This window comes from Tribolium madens, unplaced genomic scaffold (assembly GCF_015345945.1).
Source record: "Tribolium madens isolate multiple individuals breed KSU strain unplaced genomic scaffold, Tmad_KSU_1.1 Scaffold_96;HRSCAF=242;Tcas5.2_LG5, whole genome shotgun sequence".
Taxonomy (NCBI): Eukaryota; Metazoa; Arthropoda; class Insecta; order Coleoptera; family Tenebrionidae; genus Tribolium; species Tribolium madens.
Window position 1 is genome coordinate 2,368,767 of NW_025401068.1, and position 23,639 is coordinate 2,392,405.

General features: G+C 31.0%; 4 protein-coding genes across 4 annotated transcripts; 3 read left to right on the forward strand and 1 right to left on the reverse strand.

Annotated features, from left to right (window-relative positions):
* Nucleotides 1–6,731: 6,731 nt before the first annotated feature.
* Nucleotides 6,732–14,508, forward strand: LOC123012552 (protein takeout-like). Its single transcript, XM_044410558.1, has 4 exons — nucleotides 6,732–6,888; nucleotides 11,923–12,163; nucleotides 13,959–14,092; nucleotides 14,142–14,508. The coding sequence occupies exons 1-4, from the start codon at nucleotides 6,744–6,746 to the stop codon at nucleotides 14,438–14,440; spliced, it is 819 nt and encodes a 272-aa protein (XP_044266493.1). The 5' UTR covers nucleotides 6,732–6,743; the 3' UTR covers nucleotides 14,441–14,508.
* A 3,121-nt stretch (nucleotides 14,509–17,629) lies between these two features.
* LOC123012739 (uncharacterized protein C1orf50 homolog) lies at nucleotides 17,630–18,485 on the forward strand. Its single transcript, XM_044410844.1, has 4 exons — nucleotides 17,630–17,809; nucleotides 17,864–18,033; nucleotides 18,086–18,247; nucleotides 18,296–18,485. Exons 1-4 carry the CDS (start codon nucleotides 17,740–17,742, stop codon nucleotides 18,446–18,448), a joined length of 555 nt encoding a protein of 184 aa, XP_044266779.1. The 5' UTR covers nucleotides 17,630–17,739; the 3' UTR covers nucleotides 18,449–18,485.
* Nucleotides 18,472–21,133, reverse strand: LOC123012738 (dnaJ homolog subfamily C member 11). Its single transcript, XM_044410843.1, has 11 exons — nucleotides 20,847–21,133; nucleotides 20,350–20,735; nucleotides 20,101–20,303; nucleotides 19,937–20,053; nucleotides 19,791–19,886; nucleotides 19,630–19,741; nucleotides 19,464–19,580; nucleotides 19,091–19,416; nucleotides 18,933–19,042; nucleotides 18,758–18,887; nucleotides 18,472–18,710 (listed from the first exon to the last, which is right to left on the reverse strand). The coding sequence occupies exons 1-11, from the start codon at nucleotides 20,916–20,918 to the stop codon at nucleotides 18,688–18,690; spliced, it is 1,692 nt and encodes a 563-aa protein (XP_044266778.1). The 5' UTR covers nucleotides 20,919–21,133; the 3' UTR covers nucleotides 18,472–18,687.
* An 83-nt stretch (nucleotides 21,134–21,216) lies between these two features.
* Nucleotides 21,217–23,499, forward strand: LOC123012792 (another transcription unit protein). Its single transcript, XM_044410928.1, has 6 exons — nucleotides 21,217–22,148; nucleotides 22,199–22,350; nucleotides 22,409–22,777; nucleotides 22,829–23,044; nucleotides 23,091–23,274; nucleotides 23,326–23,499. The coding sequence occupies exons 1-6, from the start codon at nucleotides 21,284–21,286 to the stop codon at nucleotides 23,439–23,441; spliced, it is 1,902 nt and encodes a 633-aa protein (XP_044266863.1). The 5' UTR covers nucleotides 21,217–21,283; the 3' UTR covers nucleotides 23,442–23,499.
* Nucleotides 23,500–23,639: the final 140 nt, after the last annotated feature.

Genomic DNA, 23,639 nt, shown 5'->3' on the forward strand with positions numbered 1-23,639 from the left:
GGCTAATTTTTATCGGTGACCCCTCATTATTTCAATTTTTGACATTGACACAAGTGCATTTATGCCTGATTTTATGGAAGTTACTTAATCGTAAGGAATTATTAAAAGAAACCAATTAGACGCAGAACAAAAATAAGAAATTAACCAATAAACGAAAAATACTTGCAAATTATATACGAAAAAGACTTTCAACGACGACAATAATATTACTGTCAATGTCAAATTGACAAATTCACTCGAACATGACGTAGTTGAAGTACATAAAGTCCGTTTTTTTTTTAAATGGGAATGCCAAACAGTCTTAACGTTGGCACCACTAGTAAATTCATTCATGGTAATTTTAATAAAGGAAGATGGCAGCTCCGGTTTTTTGAATTAATTTGGAAACAATGTTATTAAACGTCAACACAAAAAATCGTCTAAGAAAATTTAGAGACGAAACACCAAAAAAAGAACAAATTGGGTACCGCTAACAGTTTTTACAAATTTGGAAACGAATAGTTCGCAAGCAGGAAGTTAGAAACAGGTCCCATTAAAATGTGAACACAATTTTGTAATGCAGGTTTGCTAACATTCTCAATTTTTAGCAAGAAATTGACAAGAATACAAAATAAACATGAATGAGAAAGAACCTCGGAAAGAACGCAATTAAATTAGTGTCTTGTGCATAGTTTTTGAGGAACGAATTGAAAAAGTAACAATTTTAAAACTAAAGCTGAAAAAGAATTTATAAAATGAACTTGGTGCTCATTTTAATAAATTCACAAAATTTGTTGCCATTCGTCGTAATAATACCTACTTGTATGTTTTGCTAAATAACTTTTTTCTGTATATACATCCTTTTTCATTAAAGTTTTTGTAGCAAGAACCTTACTTTCGTCCACAACATTGTACTTACTTTCGGTGTGTTTCTATCAAAATTATTAGCACTGAATTCTGTGTTTAGACCTTAGATTCAGGTATTCAGGTATTAATAACACTTTCAAAGAGCAAACAGGCACACAAGATTCATAAAAGACAAAATTTTGACAACATCTCAATTTGAAAACATAAGCATATTTTTTTTAACAAAATTTCTAGGGACAAAAACAAAGAGCAAACAAAATTTGTGGCTATGGAAACAAGCTGCTACCAATTTTTTCACCAAAATTTTGACTTGTTAATTTCCATTTAAAGGAAAAACAGACTTTATGTAAATTAATGTTCCATGCCACCATCTCTAAAAATCCTTAATTGTTTCAATTAACATTGTGATAGAATTTTTTATTTCACTTTTGTATTTGTAATGAAAACAATGAAATTGATGATGCACCGGTCTACACTCCTCATTTTTACTAGGTATAGGTAACTTTTAACTATTGCAAACCAATGAATTTCATAACAATCATTTCGTATCTTTTTTTTAAAATTTAATCACTTATATAATTATAATTTATAAATCTCGGTTTTATGAGTTTATAACGTAAAAAAATACGTTTGCAACCAACTTTGTAGACAATACACTATTTTCCTAGGTGTATTAAGTGTTGCCTAAAAGTAAAAAAGTTTTATTTTTTTATAAATAATGAGTAGGACCGCTGTCCACATATGTTGTTATTTACATTTGTCAAAAAATTACCTTTGTATAATGATGTAGGATGTCGATTTGCGCGATTGTTTACAGAAAAATTAAATGTTTCTAAAGAACTACTCACTCTAGTCACATTTATTATCCAACTACCCTGATTTTTATCAATTTGAATAAAAATGAGAAAAAAACATTTACGAAAGCAAACGACTTTGTGTATAGTTTTAAGTGCAGTGTTCCTTAATGAAATCGTGGTCCAGTTTCGCTTCATGGCCAATTTTATGATGGAGTTTTGGTGATAATTTTTAGATGTTCTACTATGTCATGAAACGACCTTTTTTCCCGGCAGTACCGTACCGGACATTTAATTAATGAGTTTTGAACCACAAGAAGTGAGATAGTTTCTTCCCCGATTTCTTCGGACACTTTAGGCTACATTTCAGAGACCAGCTCCTCAACGATGGAGTTTCTCACTCCATCATCCGAAAACATAATGGACACAGTCGTTTTAAGATTCCGCAATTGTAACAAACGGTATGGCCCATAGGAACACATCATAGTTGTTGTTAAAATTTTGGAACAACTTTTGCAAAACATCTGAAAGTGGCCGGTAGGTAAGTAAAAGAGTAAAGTAAAATTGCAACTTACCGTAAAATTTGAAATAAAATTGTTTTTGAATGAATGAGTTTTAAAAAGCCAATAAAATAACTGCACTGTTTATCACAGACAATGTCTTTCACACACCTCTGCCTATTTGACGATAAGTTTTTTCATTGATTAAAACCGAAGATTTCGTAGTACACCATTCTTTTCGCTTATTTCTATCAATTATTATTTGTTTAATTTTTTTTTAGAAATTGTGATGAAAAATACAAAAATAAATCTGCAATTAATTAAAAAATTCTAATACCAGTATCTTATTAATTTATTATTTTATGTAGGTGGAAAAAATACGTATTATGAATGTGGAATTAGATTTTGTGGCGATTTCTCAAAAGGCCTAAGCGTAGCTTAAAAAATATTTTTAAATTCTAACTAAAAAGATTGCAACTCAAATTATTTTTTAAGTAGAGGTATTTCAAATTAAATTTTCTTATTAAGTTTATATGTTAATTATACAAGGCGACAAAAAAAAGTCATGTCGTTACAACTTGACAAATTTTATATCATTTTGTTCGTGTCAGTAAGACAAATCAAATACACTAAAAAAAAATTCAAAAAGTCCACACACTTTGAACTAAATATATTTTTTTTAATTTAAATGAATTTAAAATACTTTAACTTTAAAAAATCATTACTCAATAACTATTAGGCCAATTTCCTTCAAATAAAGACCATTCTAAAGAGATGGCCTTGCCCTTTAGAATGATGTAAAATTCGAAATTGAATACTGGCAAACTTTTCTTCGAACAGTGTTCGAAGAAGTTCGAAGTAAATCGAAGTAATCTAAGAAAAACCCTACGAGTATTTTTTTTTCATCACCATCGTGTAGAGCATTTTTTTATTAGTAAGAATCCAAATTTTTAAATAATATACCGAGTAATTTTTAAGATATGATTTTTTGAAGTTAAGGTTTGCTATTCAGGTGTTGCGCCATATAGGAGAAATGCATGTTAATCTTACTTAAAATTGCATTTTTATAAAAGTATTTGTTTTAAGACTCTTTTTTTGCTTAAAAATGGTCAGTTGCACCTTCTTTCTTCTAATTAGAATAAACAAAAACTGTTTCTTTACTTAAAACAAACAAAGAGTACCTGCGTACTAATTAAAGCAAATAAAGAGTTCTTTGTTCTAAATAGGATCACTGATCATTGAGCAAAAAGGATCTAGAAGTTAAAGCAGTAGCTTTAAATATAAGAACAAATCTTTTTCAAACTAAATGACTTTCCATTCAGATTCCAACTTGTTCACTTTGTTCTAGCTTTCTGAACTTTTTTTTGAAAATGTTTTTAGCAAATGCTTTCTCATCACTTTCTACTGATGTTGAATGCAATAAGTCACTTGCTTCGTGTGCAACTGTTATCACAACAACTACTACCTACAAGCTAACTGAAGCTAATCGTAGAATGTACCAACAAAATAAATCAGTTGACTTTTTGAAAAAAAGTTCAGAAAGCTAGAACAAAGTGAACAAGTCGAAATCTGAATGGAAAGTGATTTGATATGAAAAAGATTTGCCCTTATATATGCCTTAAACTTCTAGATCCTCTTTGCTCAATGATCAGTGGTCATTTTTACAACAAAAAAACTCTTTATTTGCTTTAATTTGTACGCAGGTACTCTTTATTTGTTTTAAGTAAACAAATAGTTTTTGTTTATTGCAATTAGAACAAAGAAGGTGCAATTGACCATTTTTAAGCAAAAGCAGAGTCGTAAAACAAATACTTTTATAAAAATGCAATTTTAAGTAAGATTAACATGCATTTCTCCTATATGGACCAATGCTTGATTAGCAAACCATAACTTCAAAAAATCATATCTTGAAAACTACTCGGTATATTTTTTTGAAAATTTGGATTACAACTAATAAAAAGATGCTCTACACGATGGTAAAGATGAAAAAAAAAATATCGTAGGGTTTTTCTTAGATTATTTCGATTTACTTCGAACTTCTTCGAACACTGTTCGAAGAAAAGTTTGCCAATATTCAATTTTAAATTTTACATCATTCTAAAGGGCAAGGCCATTTCTTTAGAATGGTCTTTATTTGAAGGAAATTGGCCTAATAGTTATTGAATAATGATTTTTTAAAGTTAAAGTATTTTAAATTCATTTAAATTAGAAAAAAAAATATTTAGTTCAAAGTGTGTGGACTTTTTATTTTTTTTAGTGCATTTGATTTGTCTCACTAAGACGAACAAAATGATATAAAATTTGTCAAGTTGTCACGACATGACTTTTTTTTTTGTCGCCTTGTGTTATCCAAGAATACTTACATATTGTAAGAAAAAAAAACTTTATTCCACCAATAGGAAACACAATTTAAATTTAATTAATTTTAAGTAATGTTTGGATAAAACACTATTGGAGATTCCGGATATAGCCTTCACAAATAAGATTCTGTGAGTTATAAGTTGTTATAACCGGTGTTTATTTAAATTTGGCGTCATAGTTGGCGGTGATATGAATGTTTTGTGAACGAACGTACCACAATTTTTAATACGCTCGGCGAGGTGTGAAATGTCACTTTCAACACGTGGTTCGATTACATTGGGATTGGGTAACTTTGACGCCAAATTAAAAAAAAAACACCCGTTATTAATTTAAGAAAACAACTACATGGCGCAGAAAATGGTCAACAGATATAAACCTTTACCTAATGCGCCATTAAACATTAATAAAATATACTAATTGACCAATATCACAATAACGATTGGTTTCAGGCTTTTTAAAAGACAATTACCTAAACAAAAAATTCAAAATATACAAGATGTTTTGACAGCATCATTGAGCATGCTCAATCTTATCTATTGTTTCAAACAATTTGTTTGGGATACATGCATGTACCCCAAATAATAGATAACAATAAACTGTGTAAGTTTGTTTGAAGAAGTATTGTCATATCTTTAAAAATAATGAAGTTATGGTCTGGGTTGTTTTTTATAATGCAGCCTGTAAAAATTTATTGTACCTAATTTGCACCAATAAATCTCAATTTGTATAAAATTTATGTAATTGAAACAGTTTTGAAAATCAAAAACTTATTAAGTATAATTTTCTCAAAAATTGATATTTCCATTTAAATATAGTTTCGCTGGTGAAAATTATCAGATTAGGCAATAAAATTAATTGCTCCAGTTTGATTTAAATGTTACAAAATACAGGGTACGCCAGAACTGGCGCCCCAGTGACAAATGGGTACGATAGAAAAAATGTTAAAAAAAACATCTATAAAAATTTCAAAGTTATGAGAGTTTAAATTTTGCACTTTGACTCTATTTGTTTCTGTTGGAAAATAATTTTCCAAGTTTTTTTGCTACAGGCTATTAGAAGAGGAAACAAGGAAACTGTATCCTAAATTGTAAATTTGTTTAATGTTGGTTGTTTGTTGGCAAAATTTTATACCTTTACTAAATAATTATAAGAAAACATATACAAGATCATCAGTTTCATTAAATAGCCAAAAAAATGTCAAATATCGAAAAATAAATCTCAAAATTATTTTACAAATAGAATTTTTTAAACATTTTTTCCATATTCCTGTTATTTTTTCGGGGCGCGAGTTCTGACATCCTGTATAAAAAAATACGAAACTAACAAATTTTTATAATTTTTTTTATTATATCGTAGATATTATGGGTAGGTTAGTATAAATGTGTTAATTATTATTAGCAGTTTTTATTTTTTGACATTGAAATTTTTTTTAGCGGTTATGTTATGTAAATAACAGACCTGCCTACTAGACATAAACAAAAATAAAAGTATGCTTTTTAGAAATATTAAATCTTAAAATTATAAAAACACCTAATGTATACTCTAATTACTTCATAACTAATAAAAGTATTGTACAAAAATAAACAAATAATTTCAGTAAAGAGTTACCGTTAAAATGGTAATAAATATTTAGCAGTGGTTAATAAAAAAATGTCAAACTACTTAAAATTTCTACATAAATAACAGTTCTGGAATTTGTCACTTGTAACTTATTATTAGTATCTGCGTCAGAACTATAAAGTTGTTTCATTCATTATTATACATTTTAAATGTTAGACTATATTTATAATAATCAATAGGTTTAACTCTGAAGTTAACCAATAAAAATCACAAAACAATTCTTATTTTCTCAAATCGGTAACATTTTTTTTTCAAATTAATTTTAGTTTATAAATAAATTTTAAAAACATGAAACTCTTGCGTGATAAGAGTCTGCGACTAATACATTTTTAATAGAAATTTCATTGAATGTTCATTAAAACAAAATTAACTGAATAGCCAAGTAATATGAAGAAAATAACTAAAAAAAACTTCTTTGTTTCATCAAATCAACAAACTACGTAAACATTATTTTCTTTGTTGTTTGCACTTGATTAATTAAACCAAATCAGCCATTCCGTATGCATCGCGAGAAACACTTCCTTTATGGTTTGTGTTTTATTAATTTTATCGAACCGTTCTCAAATTATTGCCGCAACAACTTTTTTCCAGTCCAAGGACTTCCTTCCCCATATAAAACTTTATGCTTCGGAAGAGACTCGCTTGTATCGTATTTGTTACCTACGAAGACGTTGTGATTAAGTTAATTTTAGTTTTTTCGGACAAGATGGGATCTAAATTATTTATTGTTTTTCTCGGAATCGTGTGTTTTGCGTCGGCCGCTATACGTAAGTTGTAATTTTAAATAAGCACAAAGTGTAATCAGTTAATGTAATTGCCGTAATAGTAAAAAAAACATTTAAATGGGACGCAAGGTTTGGATTTGTACTCATTGCATCATTTACGTGCACTGGTTCCTTAAATATTACAATTTTGCAACAACTTATTAAGGCTTGCAATACGTTGCTAATCGAATAACTATTTTTATTTGAAGAATTTACAATTATTTTAAATACAAATATGTAATTATCAAACATTAACCTGCGTGACACAATTAATAGCATGCCACCGATATTACATTCAATTTAATTTAATATTTTTCTCTGATTAAAACAATCCAAAATCGTAAGATGTTGGTATTTCTAAAAATTTGATAATTTCTTTACAAATGAGGCTTACAAAAAAGCTTAAAATTACCTATTGAAAAACTGGTTGTGTAAGTGAAAGTGATAACCTAAATTTAATCAAGTTTCAAATATCTAAATTAAATATAAATTTTTTAATATTCTTCCAGTATCAATAATTTTAAAATTATTTTTTACTTCGAGCCAATTTAATTTCCCATGCTAATTTTTAGCCCGTTTGCGTCATGTTTTTCCCAAAGAAATAATTATTATATTGTGTTTTTGATTTGACGACCATGATAAAAATATAATATCCTTGTGTGTATCTTTTTTACCTACTTTGCACCCTTGAAAAATAAGTATAGGATGTAAAAATACTTGTTTAACATATTTGACAAATTGACATTTTATAATAGTTATTGATTTGTATTTATTACTAACAAGTTAATTAATTTGTATAAGGTCAGTCTGACTAAATTATAATGCTATGCTCTAATCTGTGTAATTTTTTATGTGCTACTTTCTCTAGTCCAAGTTATTTATTATTAATAAATCACGTATACACGCTACCTAAATGAAAAATAAGTTTATTTTTTAAGTAATCATGGTTTGCCTTGAACTTGACTGTTAATGTAAATAAGTCACTACTTATTTGTATTTTACTACCTATTGACCTAGAAGTAAGATTATCTTTGATTCTTTGAAAAGAACCAGATTTCCTAATTAAGTGATCAAAAATTTCCATTACATTTTTGCTAGTTTTTTCATCTAGGAACTCATTAATATTTGATATAAACAAAGTGTCTTTGTTTGTAAAAAATGTTATCTGTACCTATTTATATTCTTTAAAAATGTGCGAAGGTTCAAAAATGGGTGTGTTAGAACTCGCGCCTCAGAGAAAAATTTCAAGTAAGATAAGATATCAGGAACATGGAAAAAATGGAAAAAACATGAAAAATGGAAATGGAAAAAATTCTATCTGTACAGATTTTGACATTTATTCTTTGACATTTCACATTTTTTATGTCTATTTAATGATACTCATGATTTTGTACAGAGTGGTTATAAATGATTTTCATCTAGCCAGCTTTGGAATTTTTTTGCATGTAACTTTATTTGTGCCGCTCTACTTTTTTGAAAGCTCTAGTTCTGTCATTAGTGTTACTTATTAATTAATAATAAATGGTTATTAATTAAACTTTTATTGTTTCAACTAATTTCCAATAATAATTGATAATGATGTATACTTTGGAAGAAAACAAGTTTATAATTGAAGTCTATTTTCGAAGTGGACGCTTAGTAAACGGCGATTTTTTAATTTTGAGTTAAAACAAGTAGGTGCCCCTATTTTCGTAAAGCGGCATTTTTTATTTTACATGGAAAATACACAGCTGGCTAGATGAAAATCATTTATAACCACTCTGTATATGCTTTTTTATAATTATTTAATAAAGGCACAAAAATTTTGCCAATAAAAGCCACAAATAACATTAAACAGAGTTACAATTTAGGATACAGCCTCCTTGTTTCTTCTTCTAATAGCAATGTAATGTACCAAAAAAACTTGAAAAATTATTTTTCCAACATAAATAAATAGAGTCAAAGTGCAAAAATTAAACTTTTATAGCTACGAAATTTTTATACATAGAATATTTTAACACTTTCCTCTGAGGCGCGAGTTCTGGCGCATCATGTATACTTGTTAGCAACTCCATTATTCTCGTTTATAAAGATTATACACTTATGTAAATTCTGCACGCAGTTGTTAAGCCTACATACAGAAAACGAAATAAAAAATTTAATTTAGAAATGAATTGATTCATAATATAAATAAATAAATCAAATAAATCATAACAGAACAAAAATAATAGAAAATACAAAAATAATAAATGTTTTAAACAATTTTTTTTGCTTACTTTACAATAAATTATCGATCTATCTTTTTAAAAAAATATATAGAGGGTGTTTACGGTCTTGAGGTTGGTTGATATTTTAATGAGATGACATTTATGGTAGAAGAAAACTATTACGCTATATAAAACAAAAATTCACGTTGTGAAAGAAAATAATTCATTTTATATCATTTGTTTGAGAACTGCTGCTTCAGCTGCAACAATGGCCATTACTTGTGTTTGACCGTAAATCATAATCACGACAACTAATTTATTATTTTAATATTTTTTTGCCATTCATGTTCATAATTCATAAATCTGGAAAAAAATTGAAAAAAAACGAATCAAACCTATTGTAAACCATTTCGCTGGAAGAGATTAAATAGGAGATCTTCGAATTTTGATAAAAACTAAAGCAAAAGCAAATCAAATGATGACATTGTCAAAACTATAAAGTGACTTTTCTCTTTCATTSTCACGGATACGATTTTTTTATTTGTTGCAACAYTACAATTTTATCAGAACAAGGAAATAATTCCAGCGACCCCCAAACCGTGTATCAATTTTTTGGAGTTAAATAACATTCTTAATAATAACAAATGTGTGAGTTTTTTTCTAGGTTACAGCATTTCTGTACTCTTCTATTACCAGGTCAATTTTCAACTCAAAGACCATAAACACCCTGTATATTATAATAAAATTAAAGTTTACTTTGAATTTATATTTTTTTCATATGGTAAATAAATTTAAATAAAATATTTAATTATAGTATATTACAAACCGCATGGGAAATTGGTCATCTCCGAGAGCTCAGATGTATGACTAAAAGTGCAACCTCAAAATTAGACAGAGCGCCAGGATGTAATGAATTCCTATCTTGGTTTGCATGCCACATCTTTTTTATACACTATTAAATTTTGTTTAATATACCTACACGGTGATGCAAAAGTCTCGGACCAACTCTCGAATGCGAAACGATGAAAAAAAACTCTCATTTAAGCATAAAAATGTAGGTATGCAGATTTTTTTCAATCCAGAACTGACAATTTCCAAATTACAATTGCGCACACGGAATTTTGGACGACTTTTCATTCGACTGACATAAAAATATAAAACGGGACTTACGCAACTAACCTCGCTTTCAGTTATTGTAATTTTTATCCTGACAGCTAGAGAAAAAAATGACAACAAATCAAAATAATTTATTGATGGGATTATTGTTTCGGAAAATCGACGCCAGAAATTTCAATTAAAACTTTGAAATTTTAGTTTCAAACGTCAATCATAATGACAATAAAGCGTGGCTTCCATTGACATTTTTTGACTGACATAAATATGATGTCTAAAATTCCGTGTCCGTAATTGTATCATTTCATTTATTGTTTTCGATGTTGTCGGATTTAATATATTGTTGAATTTGCTAGTTTGTCAAATCCTTTGTATACCATATAAGACACAAGTTGGTGATTTTTTCTCAACAGTTAACTAAAGTCAAGAATACATTATTTGAACGGCCAAAAACTTAACCCAAAATCTTACTTTTGAAGAGCTATATCTCGTTAAAAAAGACTCAAACAATTTTTTGTCATGGGAACTTTTAACTTAGTTGGATGTCTTTCATCACCACTCAAGAGATGGTTCGAGACTTTTAAATCACTCTGTATAAAAATACGTTAAAGTTAATACTTTGATAATTATATTAGCTGCTATGCAAATAAATTGAGTGTTTGACATTTGATAGGTTTGTAATCTTGGTAATTCTACAAAAACTACTTCCTGATCAATGACTAATGATATATTTCCCGACTTCCAAAAGATTAGAAATCGGAATATAACTATAGAAATTGGGAATAAAGATACATGTTTTACTTAATTAGATAAATAGAATGCAAAATGGTTTGTCAATATTGGATAAAAAAGCTAAAAACACATACTTTAATGTCTTGTGAGTTTGTATGTAAAAAATAATTAATTTTATGTCTTTGTAAAAGTAGTTATGATTATTTGGATATGCATTTTAACATTTTATAGTTATCAAAGTTTAAAAACATTACATTGTTAATAAAATAATTTAAGTATTTTTTATTTTTGTTATTTTCTTCCGAACTGAAAACGTCTTGTAGCCTTATCTAAAAAAGTAATTTTCATTCATTTATTCTACATTAGGTTTTCCCTTTTATGCTTAAAGCACTCACGTAACATGCATTTACATTTATTATTCTAAAAATTTTTATAAATAAGATATTATCAAATGAAAAAAAACTTTTAATATAAGAATAAAAGACTCAAGGTTATTATGAAGTTCCAATTAATCTCTTGTCATTTAAAACCCAGACTGCAAAATGTACATATACAAAAGATTTTACATGCGGTGTTTATACGGTTATTTGCTCTTAGTCATAGTCTTTTACTTTATCGTGGACGTGGAAGAAGACAGAGGTGAGTAGGCACTTAATATGGATAAACTCACTTTAAGTATAAAATAATTATAACATGAATTGCGTTGTTTGCATTTATCTCAGAATTAAATGCGACAAGACGCATTATGTCCTCTGTTCAAGAACGTTTTGCGTCTCTTCTGAATACAAAAAGCAAATCAATCCAATAAATTGCAAATTTATTTATTATTAGGGTCACTAACACTTAATTTCAAGTTTAACACGTACCATTTTGCAATAATAAAGCATTATTAAACTAAACAAAGAAAAAAAGGGTATGAAATTGGCATTGCATAACTGTGACAACCTTGTATTTCATGTCAACGTAATTATTGAGACCTTAAGTGAAATAAAAAATGCATTTTTAGCACCGTATATTAAAGTGTGCAAGTCGTCAGAAGCCAATCTCGCAAGCTGTATCATCGAATCTGTCAATTTACTAAAACCCACACTTAAAGAAGGAATCCCCGAACTGAATGTGCCCCCTATTGAACCTCTCCTTCTTGACGAAGTCAAACTGCGAAGTGGCCCCAGTTCGGCCAAAATCAACGCCAACATCACCAACATCAAAGTATGGGGGCCTTCGACATTCGAAATCCTCGAATTGAAGTAAGTCTGAAATAACACAGAGCGACAAAAAAAGTCATGTCCTGACGACTTGTCTCAGTGAGACAAATCAAATGCACTAAAAAAAATTTAGAAAGTCTACAAACTTTGAACTAAATATTTTTTTTCTAATTTAAAAGGATTTAAAATTCATTAACTTTAAAAAATCATTACTCAATAACTATCAGGCTGATTTCCTTCAAATAAAGACCATTCTAAACGGATGGACTTGCCCTTTAGAATGATATGCAATTTAAAATTGAATATTAGCAATCTTAATAGTAAGTTTTTTTTTTTCTTCGTCACCATCGTGTAGAGCATCTTTTTATTAATTGGAATCCAAATTTTTAAAATAAGATACCGAGTAGTTTTTAAGATATGATTTTTTTAAGTTAAGGTTTGCTATTCAGATATTACGCCATATAGGAGAAATGCATGTTAATCTTACTTAAAATTGCATTTTTATAAAAACATTTGTTTTGAGACTCTTCTTTTGCTTAAAAATGGTCAATTGTACCTTCTTTGTTCTAATTAGAATAAACAAAAAACTGTTTCTTTACTTAAAACAAACAAAGAGTACCTACGTACTAATTAAAGCAAATAAAGAGTTTTTTTGTACTAAAAATGATCACTGATCATTGCGCAAAAAGGATCTAGAAGTTTAAAGCAGTAGCTTTAAATATAAGAACAAATCTTTTTCAATAAATCACTTTCCATTCAGATTCCAACCTGTTCACTTTGTTCTAGCTTTCTGAAATATCACTTTCTACTGATGTTGAATGCAATAAGTCAGTTGCTTCGTGTGCAACTGTTATCACAACAACTACTACCTACAAGCTAACTGAAGCTAATCGTAGAATATGTACCAACAAAATAAATCAGGTGACTTATTGCATTTAACATCACTCGAAAGTGATGAGAAAGCATTTGCTCAGAACATTTTTAAAAAAAGTTCAGAAAGCTAGAACAAAGTGAACAAGTCGAAATCTGAATGGAAAGTGATTTGATTTGAAAAAGATTTGCCTTTATATTTAAGGCTCGTGCCTTAAACTTCTAGATCCTCTTTGCTCAATGATCAGTGGTCATTTTTACAAAAAAAAAAACTCTTTATTTGCTTTAATTAGTAGGCAGGTACTCTTTATTGGTTATAAGTAAACAAACAGTTTTTGTTTATTCTAATTAGAACAAAGAAGGTGCAATTGACCATTTTTAGGCAAAAGAAGAGTCTTAAAACAAATACTTTTATAAAAATGCAATTTTAAGTAAGATTAACATGCATTTCTCCTAAATGGAGCAATGCTTGATTTGCAAACCATAACTTCAAAAAATCAAATCTTGAAAACTACTTGGTATATTTTTTTGAAAATTTGGATTACAACTAATAAAGAGATGCTCTACACGTTGGTAATGATGAAAAAAAAAATTACTCCTAGGGTTTTTCTTAGATTATTTCGATTTACTTCGAACTTCTTCGAAGAAAATTGTGCCATTATTCAATTTCAAATTTCATATCATTCTAAAGGGCAAGGCCATCCCTTTAGAATGGTCTTTATTTGAAGGAAATCGGTCTAATAGTAATTGAGTAATGATTTTTTAAAGTTAAGGTATTTTAAATTCATTTAAATTAGAAAAAAAATATTTTGTTCAAAGTGTGTGGACTTTTTAATTTTTTTTTAGTGCATTTGATTTATCTCACTGAGACGAACAATATGATATAAAATTTGTCAAGTTGTCACGACATGATTTTTTTTGTCGCCCTGTGTAATTACCTCCAGTTTCATTTACGAAACGATTTTAGGCCAAATTTGCCCAAAGCCAAATTTGCATTCAAAGTCAGAATTCCGTCGTTGCACTTCGAAGGCGATTACGACATTGACATGAGAATCCTCGTTTTGGAATATAAGGGAGTTGGACCAATTACAGGCAATTTTAGTAAGTTGTTGTGGATTTTTTGCTCTTAATGTAATTCATTTTTTTTTAGCAAATTACAGTTTTGACTGCATTTTGAAAGGAAATCGAATCCAGAAAGACGGAGAAGAGTATTTGAAATTTGATAAAATGCGTTTGAGGTTGAATATTGGTCATTCGAGGATTACTTTAGGAAATTTGTTTAGAGATGACCCAATTATTGGCAGAGCGACCAATGATGTTATTAATGACAACACTGATTTGTTTATTAACGAAATTAAACCAGTTTTAGAAAATTCGCTCGCTGAGAAATTCACAGACATTGCGAATAAAATTACGTTGAAATTTACGTACAAGGAATTGTTTCCTTGAACGTTGTAGAAGTGAGAACTAAATGTTGTTGTAAGATTTGTATTGCATTTATTATACTTTTTTGTTAATGGCGTGTTTTATTTAAAGACCTATCAATTTCAGTTAACATATTTTGTTTTAATATAAACAATCAAACAAATTAATGTTTTCTATTAGTAAACGATTAATAAATATTCAAAGAATGAAGTTTACTGACGTAAGTCGCTACTAAAGGTGGAATGATTTAATTATCATTTTTAGATTATTTAGCATGTTGTTAATGCATGGTTGAGTGTAATTTACAAGTTTAATAGCTACAAAAACTTTGAATTCAAAATTATAGACTATATAAATTGATATTTTAAAATTGGTAAACAAAATTAAAGTTCATCTTAATGTCACCCTTTTTTGTTTATTATAAAAATAAATATTTCTAGTTGAGTAAAAAAATATACCTATGAAAATGTTTTATATAATTAAGCTTTAATTTAAAAAAAAATACTAAAAAGTAAAAATTTTTTTTCTAACAGAAAAATAATAACATTAACCACTTTTTTCTATTTTGCGTCTGGAAGAAAGCTTATTTTAATACAAAAACCGATGCTTTAACGTGCCATTTCAACACCAATTTGGGTGCTAAAATAGAACTAGTACGATACAATTTACTTTCTAAAAGTTGGCATGAAATATTTGCAGTATTCATTGTTAATTCAACACAATTTTGAAAAATACTTGAGGCTTGACATTTCGAAAATTAAACTTTCAAACTTTGTGACATATTACCAACTACAACTTTATTACTCTTATTAGAGCGAAAGTTCTTAAATTTTGAAAAGTTGACTTTTATGTTAAAAAGGTGCGTAGAACGAGCAAAATACAAAAACCTCGGTTCACAAGTCATTTGTGAGAACCCGTTCTTTATAAAACTTGCGCTTCGCTGCTCGTTTCAATAAACCTGAACTCGTTCTACAAAACTTGCCTTACGAAACGCGTTCTTTAATATACTATTACAACACTAATATGCCTTATCCTGTTTCTATGTTACATTTAAGCTTACCAAGAGGTAACATAAGAATATTGCTGTTAAAATACAATATCTTATAGTCTATAAAATAGGCTGATGCATATTTTTTGACATTATTTTGACATACTTTTTTATATTAATTTTTGAATTCAACTCAAGATTCTGTTTCAATATTAGTGTTTGAAGACAACGCGTGTTTTATAGTATATTAAATTCTTGCTTTTTAAACTGTCTACAAAACTCTTAATAGCTATAAAAACTTAAGCTCTAAGTTAAAATGTTCGTCTCTATTTTTTATTTTTTAGTACATTAAAGAAAAGCTTATTTTTTAAAAACATCTTTTAATATACAATAATAATATATCTTTTAATTTTTATGTTTTAATTTTTCTTTAGATACTTATTGTTTTGTTCAAACACAAAGAAAATTTGTAGTTATTGAATAGAATTGAATCTGTTTCAAATAGTGATGTTGCAATTTCAACTCTTAATATTTTCTTTTCCGTGGGAGATAAAGGGTTGATTTTGCCCTTAAAAATTTAGCAACCTGTTGGATTGCAAAAATCCTAGAAACCTGTAAGGCTTTTCTATTCTATCGAATGAAGTTGGTTCCATCTTTAAATTGCAATCATAGAGGCCGAAATATTGATAATTGCTTATAACAATTGTTAATTCTTTATAAATTATTAATTAAAGTATATATAATGTATTGTCACAGGATTTACGTGTGTATGCAAAATTTCAGCTCGTCTAGACGACAGAACTGTTTCAAATTCGTCTCGCAATATTTCATGCAGATAGACAGATACGAGTAGAAAGACAGACCCACAGATAAACAGACAGACAACAGACCAAGTTAAATATAAAAGTTTACAAAGAAGCTTATAAAAATTGATAGCGGAAACGATGGAGAATTAAATACACTTCAATCTGACTTCTTAACGAAGAAGTCTACGAGGGAATTGGAAAACACTATTAAAAGTTTAGCCTATCGTGCCAGATTACAAACATATTTTTAAGCAAAAAAACGTCGATCTGAATCGTAAGAAAAACGTTTAAAACCTTTTTAAAACCTATCCATTTTTACTTTTATTTTCTTGTCTACCTTTACCTTACCTCAAATATTTAAAACTGGCGATAAAATAAACGAAAAATAGTCTGCGTGAATTGTATTGTTGGTTGCATAATATGTTAAATACAGTGTTTTAACTTTTAATTTTACAAGACTTGCGCCTAATGTATAGTAGTATTCTTTTAATTTTTCTCGTTTATCATAAAACTGTGTCAAATAACAATCCCATGCGCTACTAGTTTTGTCTTTGTTGTTACTATGCGAATGAGTGAGACAAAATGCAAACGGTCAAGCGTAGCGGGAAATAGGAGGGTCCACCAGTCGTTCTCAAACTATGAGACGCCACTAAGCTAAAATTTATTATTATTCTTATTATTATTTTAATAAATTAATAAGTCTTGTATGTTTTCAAGCCAAACAAAATGTTAATAGTCTGTTTATTTTATTAAACATCCATTCATTAATTGTCAATTTCTCTTGCTACATTTTTTAACCTATTGAGAATCATAGTTGTGTTTTGGTTGAGTGAAGTAGATAGGCGTGCTAAAGTTTGCTGTCTCTTTTAAACGACCTAAGTGCGAGAAAGACAACATACCACTGGTGGGACTAGAGAGCGGCATCACGTTTATCTTACTTGCTCCTACCTACTTACTTGAAGAGCGAGAGAGTATAGAATTCTTCTAAACATACGCAGCTAAATATTCAAAAGTCACAAAACACTAGATAGGTACAAAAATACACATTTAATTATTTAACTTTTGGAAACCCATTACAGTACCTAGTTATCAAACTAATCACTGTTTTATTAATAGTCATAAACTGCAGTTTTTCAGAAACACTTATCATTTGTTCTATATCAAGAGACGGCATGAATATGATTCTAGTTTATCTATCTTAATCACTAACTAACTAAAAATGTTGTAATTTTTGAAAGGGTGAACAAACTAGAGAAGATTATCCAATTTTTCAAATTTTGTATCAAGTTCGTATCGGAATATGTATTACTGATTGCATCTTAGAGACGCAGGCTTCGTAAAATTATGTGAAATACCCTGTATTCATTTGTTGTAAACAGTATAGTCAGGCAACCAATTATACACATTCGGTCGTATTAACGGTTATATAACAAAAAGATGTTCGGTTGTATAAACATCGGTCGCGAAAGAAAAAATTATTTTAGGTTGTGTATTTTTTTTACAAATTTTTCCAGAAAAAACTGCAAAAGATGAAACGTTCAATTGATGCAACAGATCTGCAGACATTCTTAAAAGATGGGAGTGAACCGGAGCCAAAGGGTAAGGTGTTAATAGTTGTCACAACCGTTTTTGCAATATTTACATCTGTTTCAGTAATGTTGGTTGAAAGGGAGGAAAAACCAGGGGGTATTTCTCTTGTCAACCCAAATGCTATAGCTAAAAAATCTTATACCGACTCCATGGAGCTGTCAGAAGGACTCTCAAACGTCAACACTGCAATGCATGCAAATGCTAGAAATAAATTGGACGTTATTGGAAGACAAGTAATTATTTATATTCAAATAAAATTAAAAAATAGAACCACTGTAATTTTAGATGAGAAATCTTCAAGATCTAATGTCAAACGTATTTGAGGAAACTAAACTCAGCATAGAACTTCATAATGTAGCCTGTAACTTTGTGAAGAAACCTGGACACATTTATCACTTGTATGAAAAATCCTCAGGCCAAAAATATTTAGGAATGCTATCTCCTGAAGTAATACTTTGCAAACAAAAGTGTCGCAAATTAAAAATTAATTTGTAGGAATGGCAAAACGCCCCCCACAACTACTTAGGCAGCTACATGTTGGAATCGGATTTAAATTGGACACCCGCAAGGTCAATTGATGGTAGATATGAAGGTGTGAATTTTTTAAAACAATTCTTTGGGATACCCCACTTACAAGCTTTATCATAACTGTAGGAAATAAAACGAATAAATCACTTGTAAATAACAAATGTATTTGTTAAAATTAACAAGACTATGCAACAATCTTGGCCTTGTAAAAGTTTAAAACCAGCAGTACTCACTTAAAACAACTTGAACACATCATTGGTACAAACAATAGTTACAAATTCTGTACCAACTTAAGCTGATGACTTAAACTTTATCACAAATTCATTGTCCTAAGGAAACTATTTCGGGGTGGATCGTCATTATGTTACATTTGTACGATGAGCTAAAAAATCGTTTGAAATTGCGAAATGTCACATCATGTTTACTTACAAGTTTTAGGTAACCTCAAGGATTCGTTATCTTTGATTGTAACTTCATGAGGCTGTTCCCTATAATTATAAATAATGTGTAACATTTTATCCTCTCCCATTGCTGGATCAAAAAATCCCGGTAATTGACTCTGAAATTAATTTATTAAAAAAATCTTTTAACTTTTGTATCTCACCTTTGTGTTTTCATGCAAAACGAGTTTGCTGTCTTTCACTGTACATTGAATAGGTACTGTTACGTCAATTATTTCATTGGTCACTTCGTGATCCCCAAGTTCATTGGGGTCTTTAACAAAAACATAAAAACAAAATTCACTCAAATATTATAAACTACCTGTCGAGATTTTTCCATAAATAGCCTTAATAATCACAAGACCCTTTTTATTCTCTTCCTCATCTCTAATTCTAGCATACGTCGCCTTCATGAGGTCTTGAGCTGCTAATGCTTCTCTCCGTTTCTCTAATAATTTATTGAAATTGTTTTGTTTCTGTTTTTCAACTTTTTTTGCTTTTTGCTCTTTAAGAAACGGTTCAACGAAACCTTTCTTTACTACTACATACACTACTAAGGGTATCACCGTTGCATAAAACACAGGAGACGGCATTATTTCTTCACAGAGATGAATCGGAAAGTTGTAAACCTGGTTAGCTCGCGTCAACCTACGTTATTCTTTAACAAGGAGAATTTTTTATACCGAGTTGCATACCTAATTTTTAATTTAACTCCTGATGGAACTCCAACTGTTACAGCAAACGATAAATTACTATGTTTTGACACTTTCTTTTCAGCGCCATATTCGATCACACCACCAAATGTGCCAGCCCTAATTTTTGTATCAAATTACTTAGCATTTTTTCACATCCTATACTCACTTAATCGATATTCGCAATTTCAGTTCTTGATTTATCATTTTTCTAGTATAATTTAAAGAAATATAAGAGTGAGGTAAACCAACTTGTATTGATAAGTTGTAATGATTGAATTCTGAAACCCGAATATTAAAAAACTTATTTAATTTAATAAAAATAATTACCAGTGTCTCTAACAACAGAAGTTGATACAAACGACCTGATTCCTCCGTGGTATGTCAGGTATCCAACAGAATGCTTATCAATTTGCATCGCTAAAGCTTGAATAATTTGATTAAAAATGTAAAAAAAAAACCGATGGGTAACTCACTAGACATGATCCCAGGACGAATTCCCTCGGGAGTAAATTGCAGAATAGTCCCTCCATTCCAGAAAAATCTCTTTGATAATGTTCTAAACCCTTTAAATGAAACAGAAGGGCCACTTCCTATAATAATAAATAAATCTTTGGCAGTTTTAGTGATAATTAAATACCAGCAGCCATTTCAACTTCTGCCCAACTTTTATGCGAGTAAATATGCCTCCAACTGAGGTTAACCGCGCCGCCCCCGGTGCCATTCTGTGCTTGTAGTTGCCCTGACAAAGTGCAAGTGTCTTTCTGCGTCAATGGGAAATCAACAGACTGGGAAAATTGCATTGACGAAACCTCAATATTGGGAAACCTTTGTAGCAAATCCCTACCAACATGTGGATTATTCAAATTTTACAAAGTGAAATACTAACGGTTCAAAGTCATCTTCGAAAATTTCGTCTTCGTATGGGTTAAATAAATCCGTTGCGTTGATCACGACTGTTATATTACCGTTCGGATTTGTTCTTTGTTGTTTTCTTCTTTCAGCCCTTTCTTCAGCTAGCTGTTCATACTCTGCCCGAATTTCAGCCGGCGTTTTGGTACGTTGCACAATCTCCCAACCTTCAGTTTCCAATCCTTTCATACCCAAAGAATCGTAAATAGCCCTCCTGTGGGGGTCAGAGAGGACCTCATAAGCCTTTTTGGTTTTATTAAATAAAATTTCAGCTTTAGTTTTGAGTTCAGGGTCCACATGTTTGTCAGGGTGGTACATGCGACTGAGACGTCGATAGGCATTACTGATTTCTTCTTTAGTAGCCTAAAATTAATTATTTCATTCACATGACTAGCTGCATTTTTTAGGTTAAGATCTTGAAAAGTCAAGTTTTGTTAGCAAATTTGAAGGAAAAAAAAACAGATTTATAAATACCTCTTTTGGGACATTTAAAAATGAGTAAAAATCCTCTTCTATAACATTTTCATCGTCTGAATCCAAATCCATGTTTTCGCGAGTACAAGGTTCTCAATTCCACCATGCAACTTGAATGCAATTAATGTCAGTTTTTTCTTGACAACAATCGGCCAGTAATTCACTAAAACTAATTTTTCAAGAAGTAAGACTCGCAATTAACATAATGAAATTAAAAATTCGGTGAATTTAATCAAATCTTAAATAAAAAATATTTAAATTGTTTCGGTGTCAAATAGGCAACCCGAAATACACCACAGCAATCATAGCATATCTACTTACATAATCTAAGCAGTGGTGCCACCATAATTTGGGGATTTTATTTGTTTTGTTTACAGTTGACATATCTAATAGGTTATGTGTAAGCATTTTAAAAAAAGTGTTTTAACTTAAAAACGATGTCTTCGCGATCTGACTCGGATAGCGAATCTAACAGAAGTGCAAGCCCCATCAACAACGGCCCTGCGCCAACCCCCGGTCATGGTTTGGACCGCTCCGCGTCGAACTCCCCCCAGTACACGCGATCCCAAAACGCTAGCCCTGAGAGGGCCGCTAGTCGCTCTTCCGGCAGCTCCAGTGCAAGGTCTCGCTCACCCTCCGTCGAGTCTAACAAATCCACCGCATCGCAGAGAACAGCCGCTTCAAACACTTCGAGGAAGTCAAGATCTAGAAGTGTAGCTTCTAATAGGTCTCGGGGGTCACAGAGTCCCGAATCGAACAGATCTGGATCGGCAGGCTCGCAAAAAACGCAAAGGTCGGGCTCGAATCGCTCAGAGTCGCCTCCTGGCTCCCGTAGGTCTAGATCGAGTAGTGCAGGATCGAAAAAATCGAGGTCTAGGTCGGGGAGTGCAGGATCGAAAAAATCGAGGTCTAGGTCGGGGAGTGCAGGATCGAAAAAATCGAGGTCTAGGTCGGGGAGTGCGGCGAGTAATAAGTCGGGGAGTGCTGCGAGCAGTAAATCGAGGTCTAGGTCAGGGAGTGCGGCTTCCAATAGGTCCAAGTCGGCGGAGTCAAACAGGTCGAAAAGTGCAGAGTCAAATAGATCACGGAGGTCTCGCTCACAGTCGCAGGAGAAAAGAGCCGAATCGCAAGATCGCAGCAGGTCTAATAGCCCGAATTTGCAAATTGACGAACCTGGGTCACCTGACAGTGGCAAAGGGGATAAAAGGAAAAGAGACAGTTCTGAAGAGAGGGCTACAAAAAAGAAACACCGGATTATTGATTCTGACAGTGAGGGCGAAGAAGGAAAAGAAAATGACAAAGGTAAGAATCTCGTACAAATTTCAGACTCCCAGATCAGTTGTTTTTTGTAGAGGTCAGTGCTGCTGCCATTTTTGGAGATGACGCCGATGACATTAGCAGCGAAGAAGAAAAAGAAAAAGCCGAGTCCGAAAAAGAAGCACAAGTCAGTGAAGAAGAGCAACACCATTCAGAGATAGAAAATGAGCAAAGACAACCCGATGAAGTAACAGTAACAACAGTTATTATTTTCGTTCTGAAATATTAAGTAATAATTATTTCAGGATGAAGATAAAGAAAATGAACCGGAACAAATCCCAGAGACGCGAATTGACGTCGAAATACCCAAAATCAGTTGCGACTTAGGCCGCGACATTCATTTTGTAAAACTTCCCAATTTCCTTTCAGTCGAAACGCGACCTTTCGATCCTGAAACGTATGAAGATGAAATCGATGAAGAAGAAACCCTAGATGAAGAAGGTCGAGCCCGCTTGAAATTGAAGGTGGAAAATACGATAAGGTGGCGAGAAAACATGGACAAAGAGGGGAATGTGAAAAAAGAGTCAAATGCGAGACTCGTGAGATGGTCAGATGGTTCCTATAGTCTACATTTAGGTTCTGAAATTTTTGACGTCTACAAACAACCACTCCAGGTTACATTTCAAAAATTTTTTCTTCAAAAAATTGAATTGCATTTTTTTAAGGGTGATCACAATCACTTGTTCATCAGACAGGGGACGGGTCTCCAAGGCCAGGCGGTATTTAGGACCAAACTGAGCTTCAGGCCACATTCTACTGAGAGTTTCACACACAGGAAAATGACTTTGTCGCTTGCAGACCGGTCGCAGAAAACTTCTGGGATTAAAATTCTGTCTCAAGTCGGAGCTGATCCCGACCATGACAGGAAACTTCTTTTGAAGGTGATTTTTGCAATTTTCAAGATTGTTTTTTATTTCTTGTTTGTAGAAAGAAGAGGAAAAGTTGCGTCAAACTGTACGTGTGAGTAAACCTCGGCGAAAAGGTGACAGTGGGACGAGGTTGCATAATAGTAGCGTGTACAGAGAAGAGGATGGGAGTGATGAAGAAGGGGCTATTTCACTTAATGCAATTAAGAATAAGTACAAGTCGGGGGCTGCGACAGTGGCTAAAGGTAGGTTGACTCTTTTGTAAAGTGAAGAAATAAAATGATATTTTTCCCTAGGTGGAGCCATCTATTCTTCAGATGAAGAAGGATCAGATATAGAAGCTAGGAGAGCAAGGAAAATTGACAAAGCAAAAGCATTGAAGGATTCAGAATCAAGTGAAGAAAGCGAATAAATATCAAAAATGTATTTGTATTACATATTTATAAAGAATAATTATGGCGTAAGTAATACTGAAGCATCCACTTTTGTAAATACATTTATACAGAGTGTTCCGTTTTTATTGTTACAAATTTAAACAGGTGATAGGATATTCAATTCTAAGACAAAAGTTTCCTATAAACATGTATCGAAAAATGCTTGGTAAGGGAGC

Coding starts and splice junctions, on each gene's coding strand:
- LOC123012792 (XM_044410928.1), top strand. CDS start 21,284: ATGTCTTCGCGATCTGACTCGGATAGCGAATCTAACAGAAGTGCAAGC. Junction 22,149..22,198: donor AGGAAAAGAAAATGACAAAG/GTAAGAATCTCG, acceptor TGTTTTTTGTAG/AGGTCAGTGCTGCTGCCATT. Junction 23,045..23,090: donor ACAGGAAACTTCTTTTGAAG/GTGATTTTTGCA, acceptor TCTTGTTTGTAG/AAAGAAGAGGAAAAGTTGCG.
- LOC123012739 (XM_044410844.1), top strand. CDS start 17,740: ATGAAACGTTCAATTGATGCAACAGATCTGCAGACATTCTTAAAAGAT. Junction 17,810..17,863: donor GAGTGAACCGGAGCCAAAGG/GTAAGGTGTTAA, acceptor CATCTGTTTCAG/TAATGTTGGTTGAAAGGGAG. Junction 18,034..18,085: donor TGGACGTTATTGGAAGACAA/GTAATTATTTAT, acceptor CTGTAATTTTAG/ATGAGAAATCTTCAAGATCT.
- LOC123012738 (XM_044410843.1), bottom strand. CDS start 20,918: ATGGATTTGGATTCAGACGATGAAAATGTTATAGAAGAGGATTTTTAC. Junction 19,581..19,629: donor AAATTGCGAATATCGATTAA/GTGAGTATAGGA, acceptor TACAAAAATTAG/GGCTGGCACATTTGGTGGTG. Junction 18,711..18,757: donor CTTGAGGTTACCTAAAACTT/GTAAGTAAACAT, acceptor ACGATTTTTTAG/CTCATCGTACAAATGTAACA.
- LOC123012552 (XM_044410558.1), top strand. CDS start 6,744: ATGCTTCGGAAGAGACTCGCTTGTATCGTATTTGTTACCTACGAAGAC. Junction 6,889..11,922: donor TTTTGCGTCGGCCGCTATAC/GTAAGTTGTAAT, acceptor ATGCATTTTTAG/CACCGTATATTAAAGTGTGC. Junction 12,164..13,958: donor TTCGAAATCCTCGAATTGAA/GTAAGTCTGAAA, acceptor AAACGATTTTAG/GCCAAATTTGCCCAAAGCCA.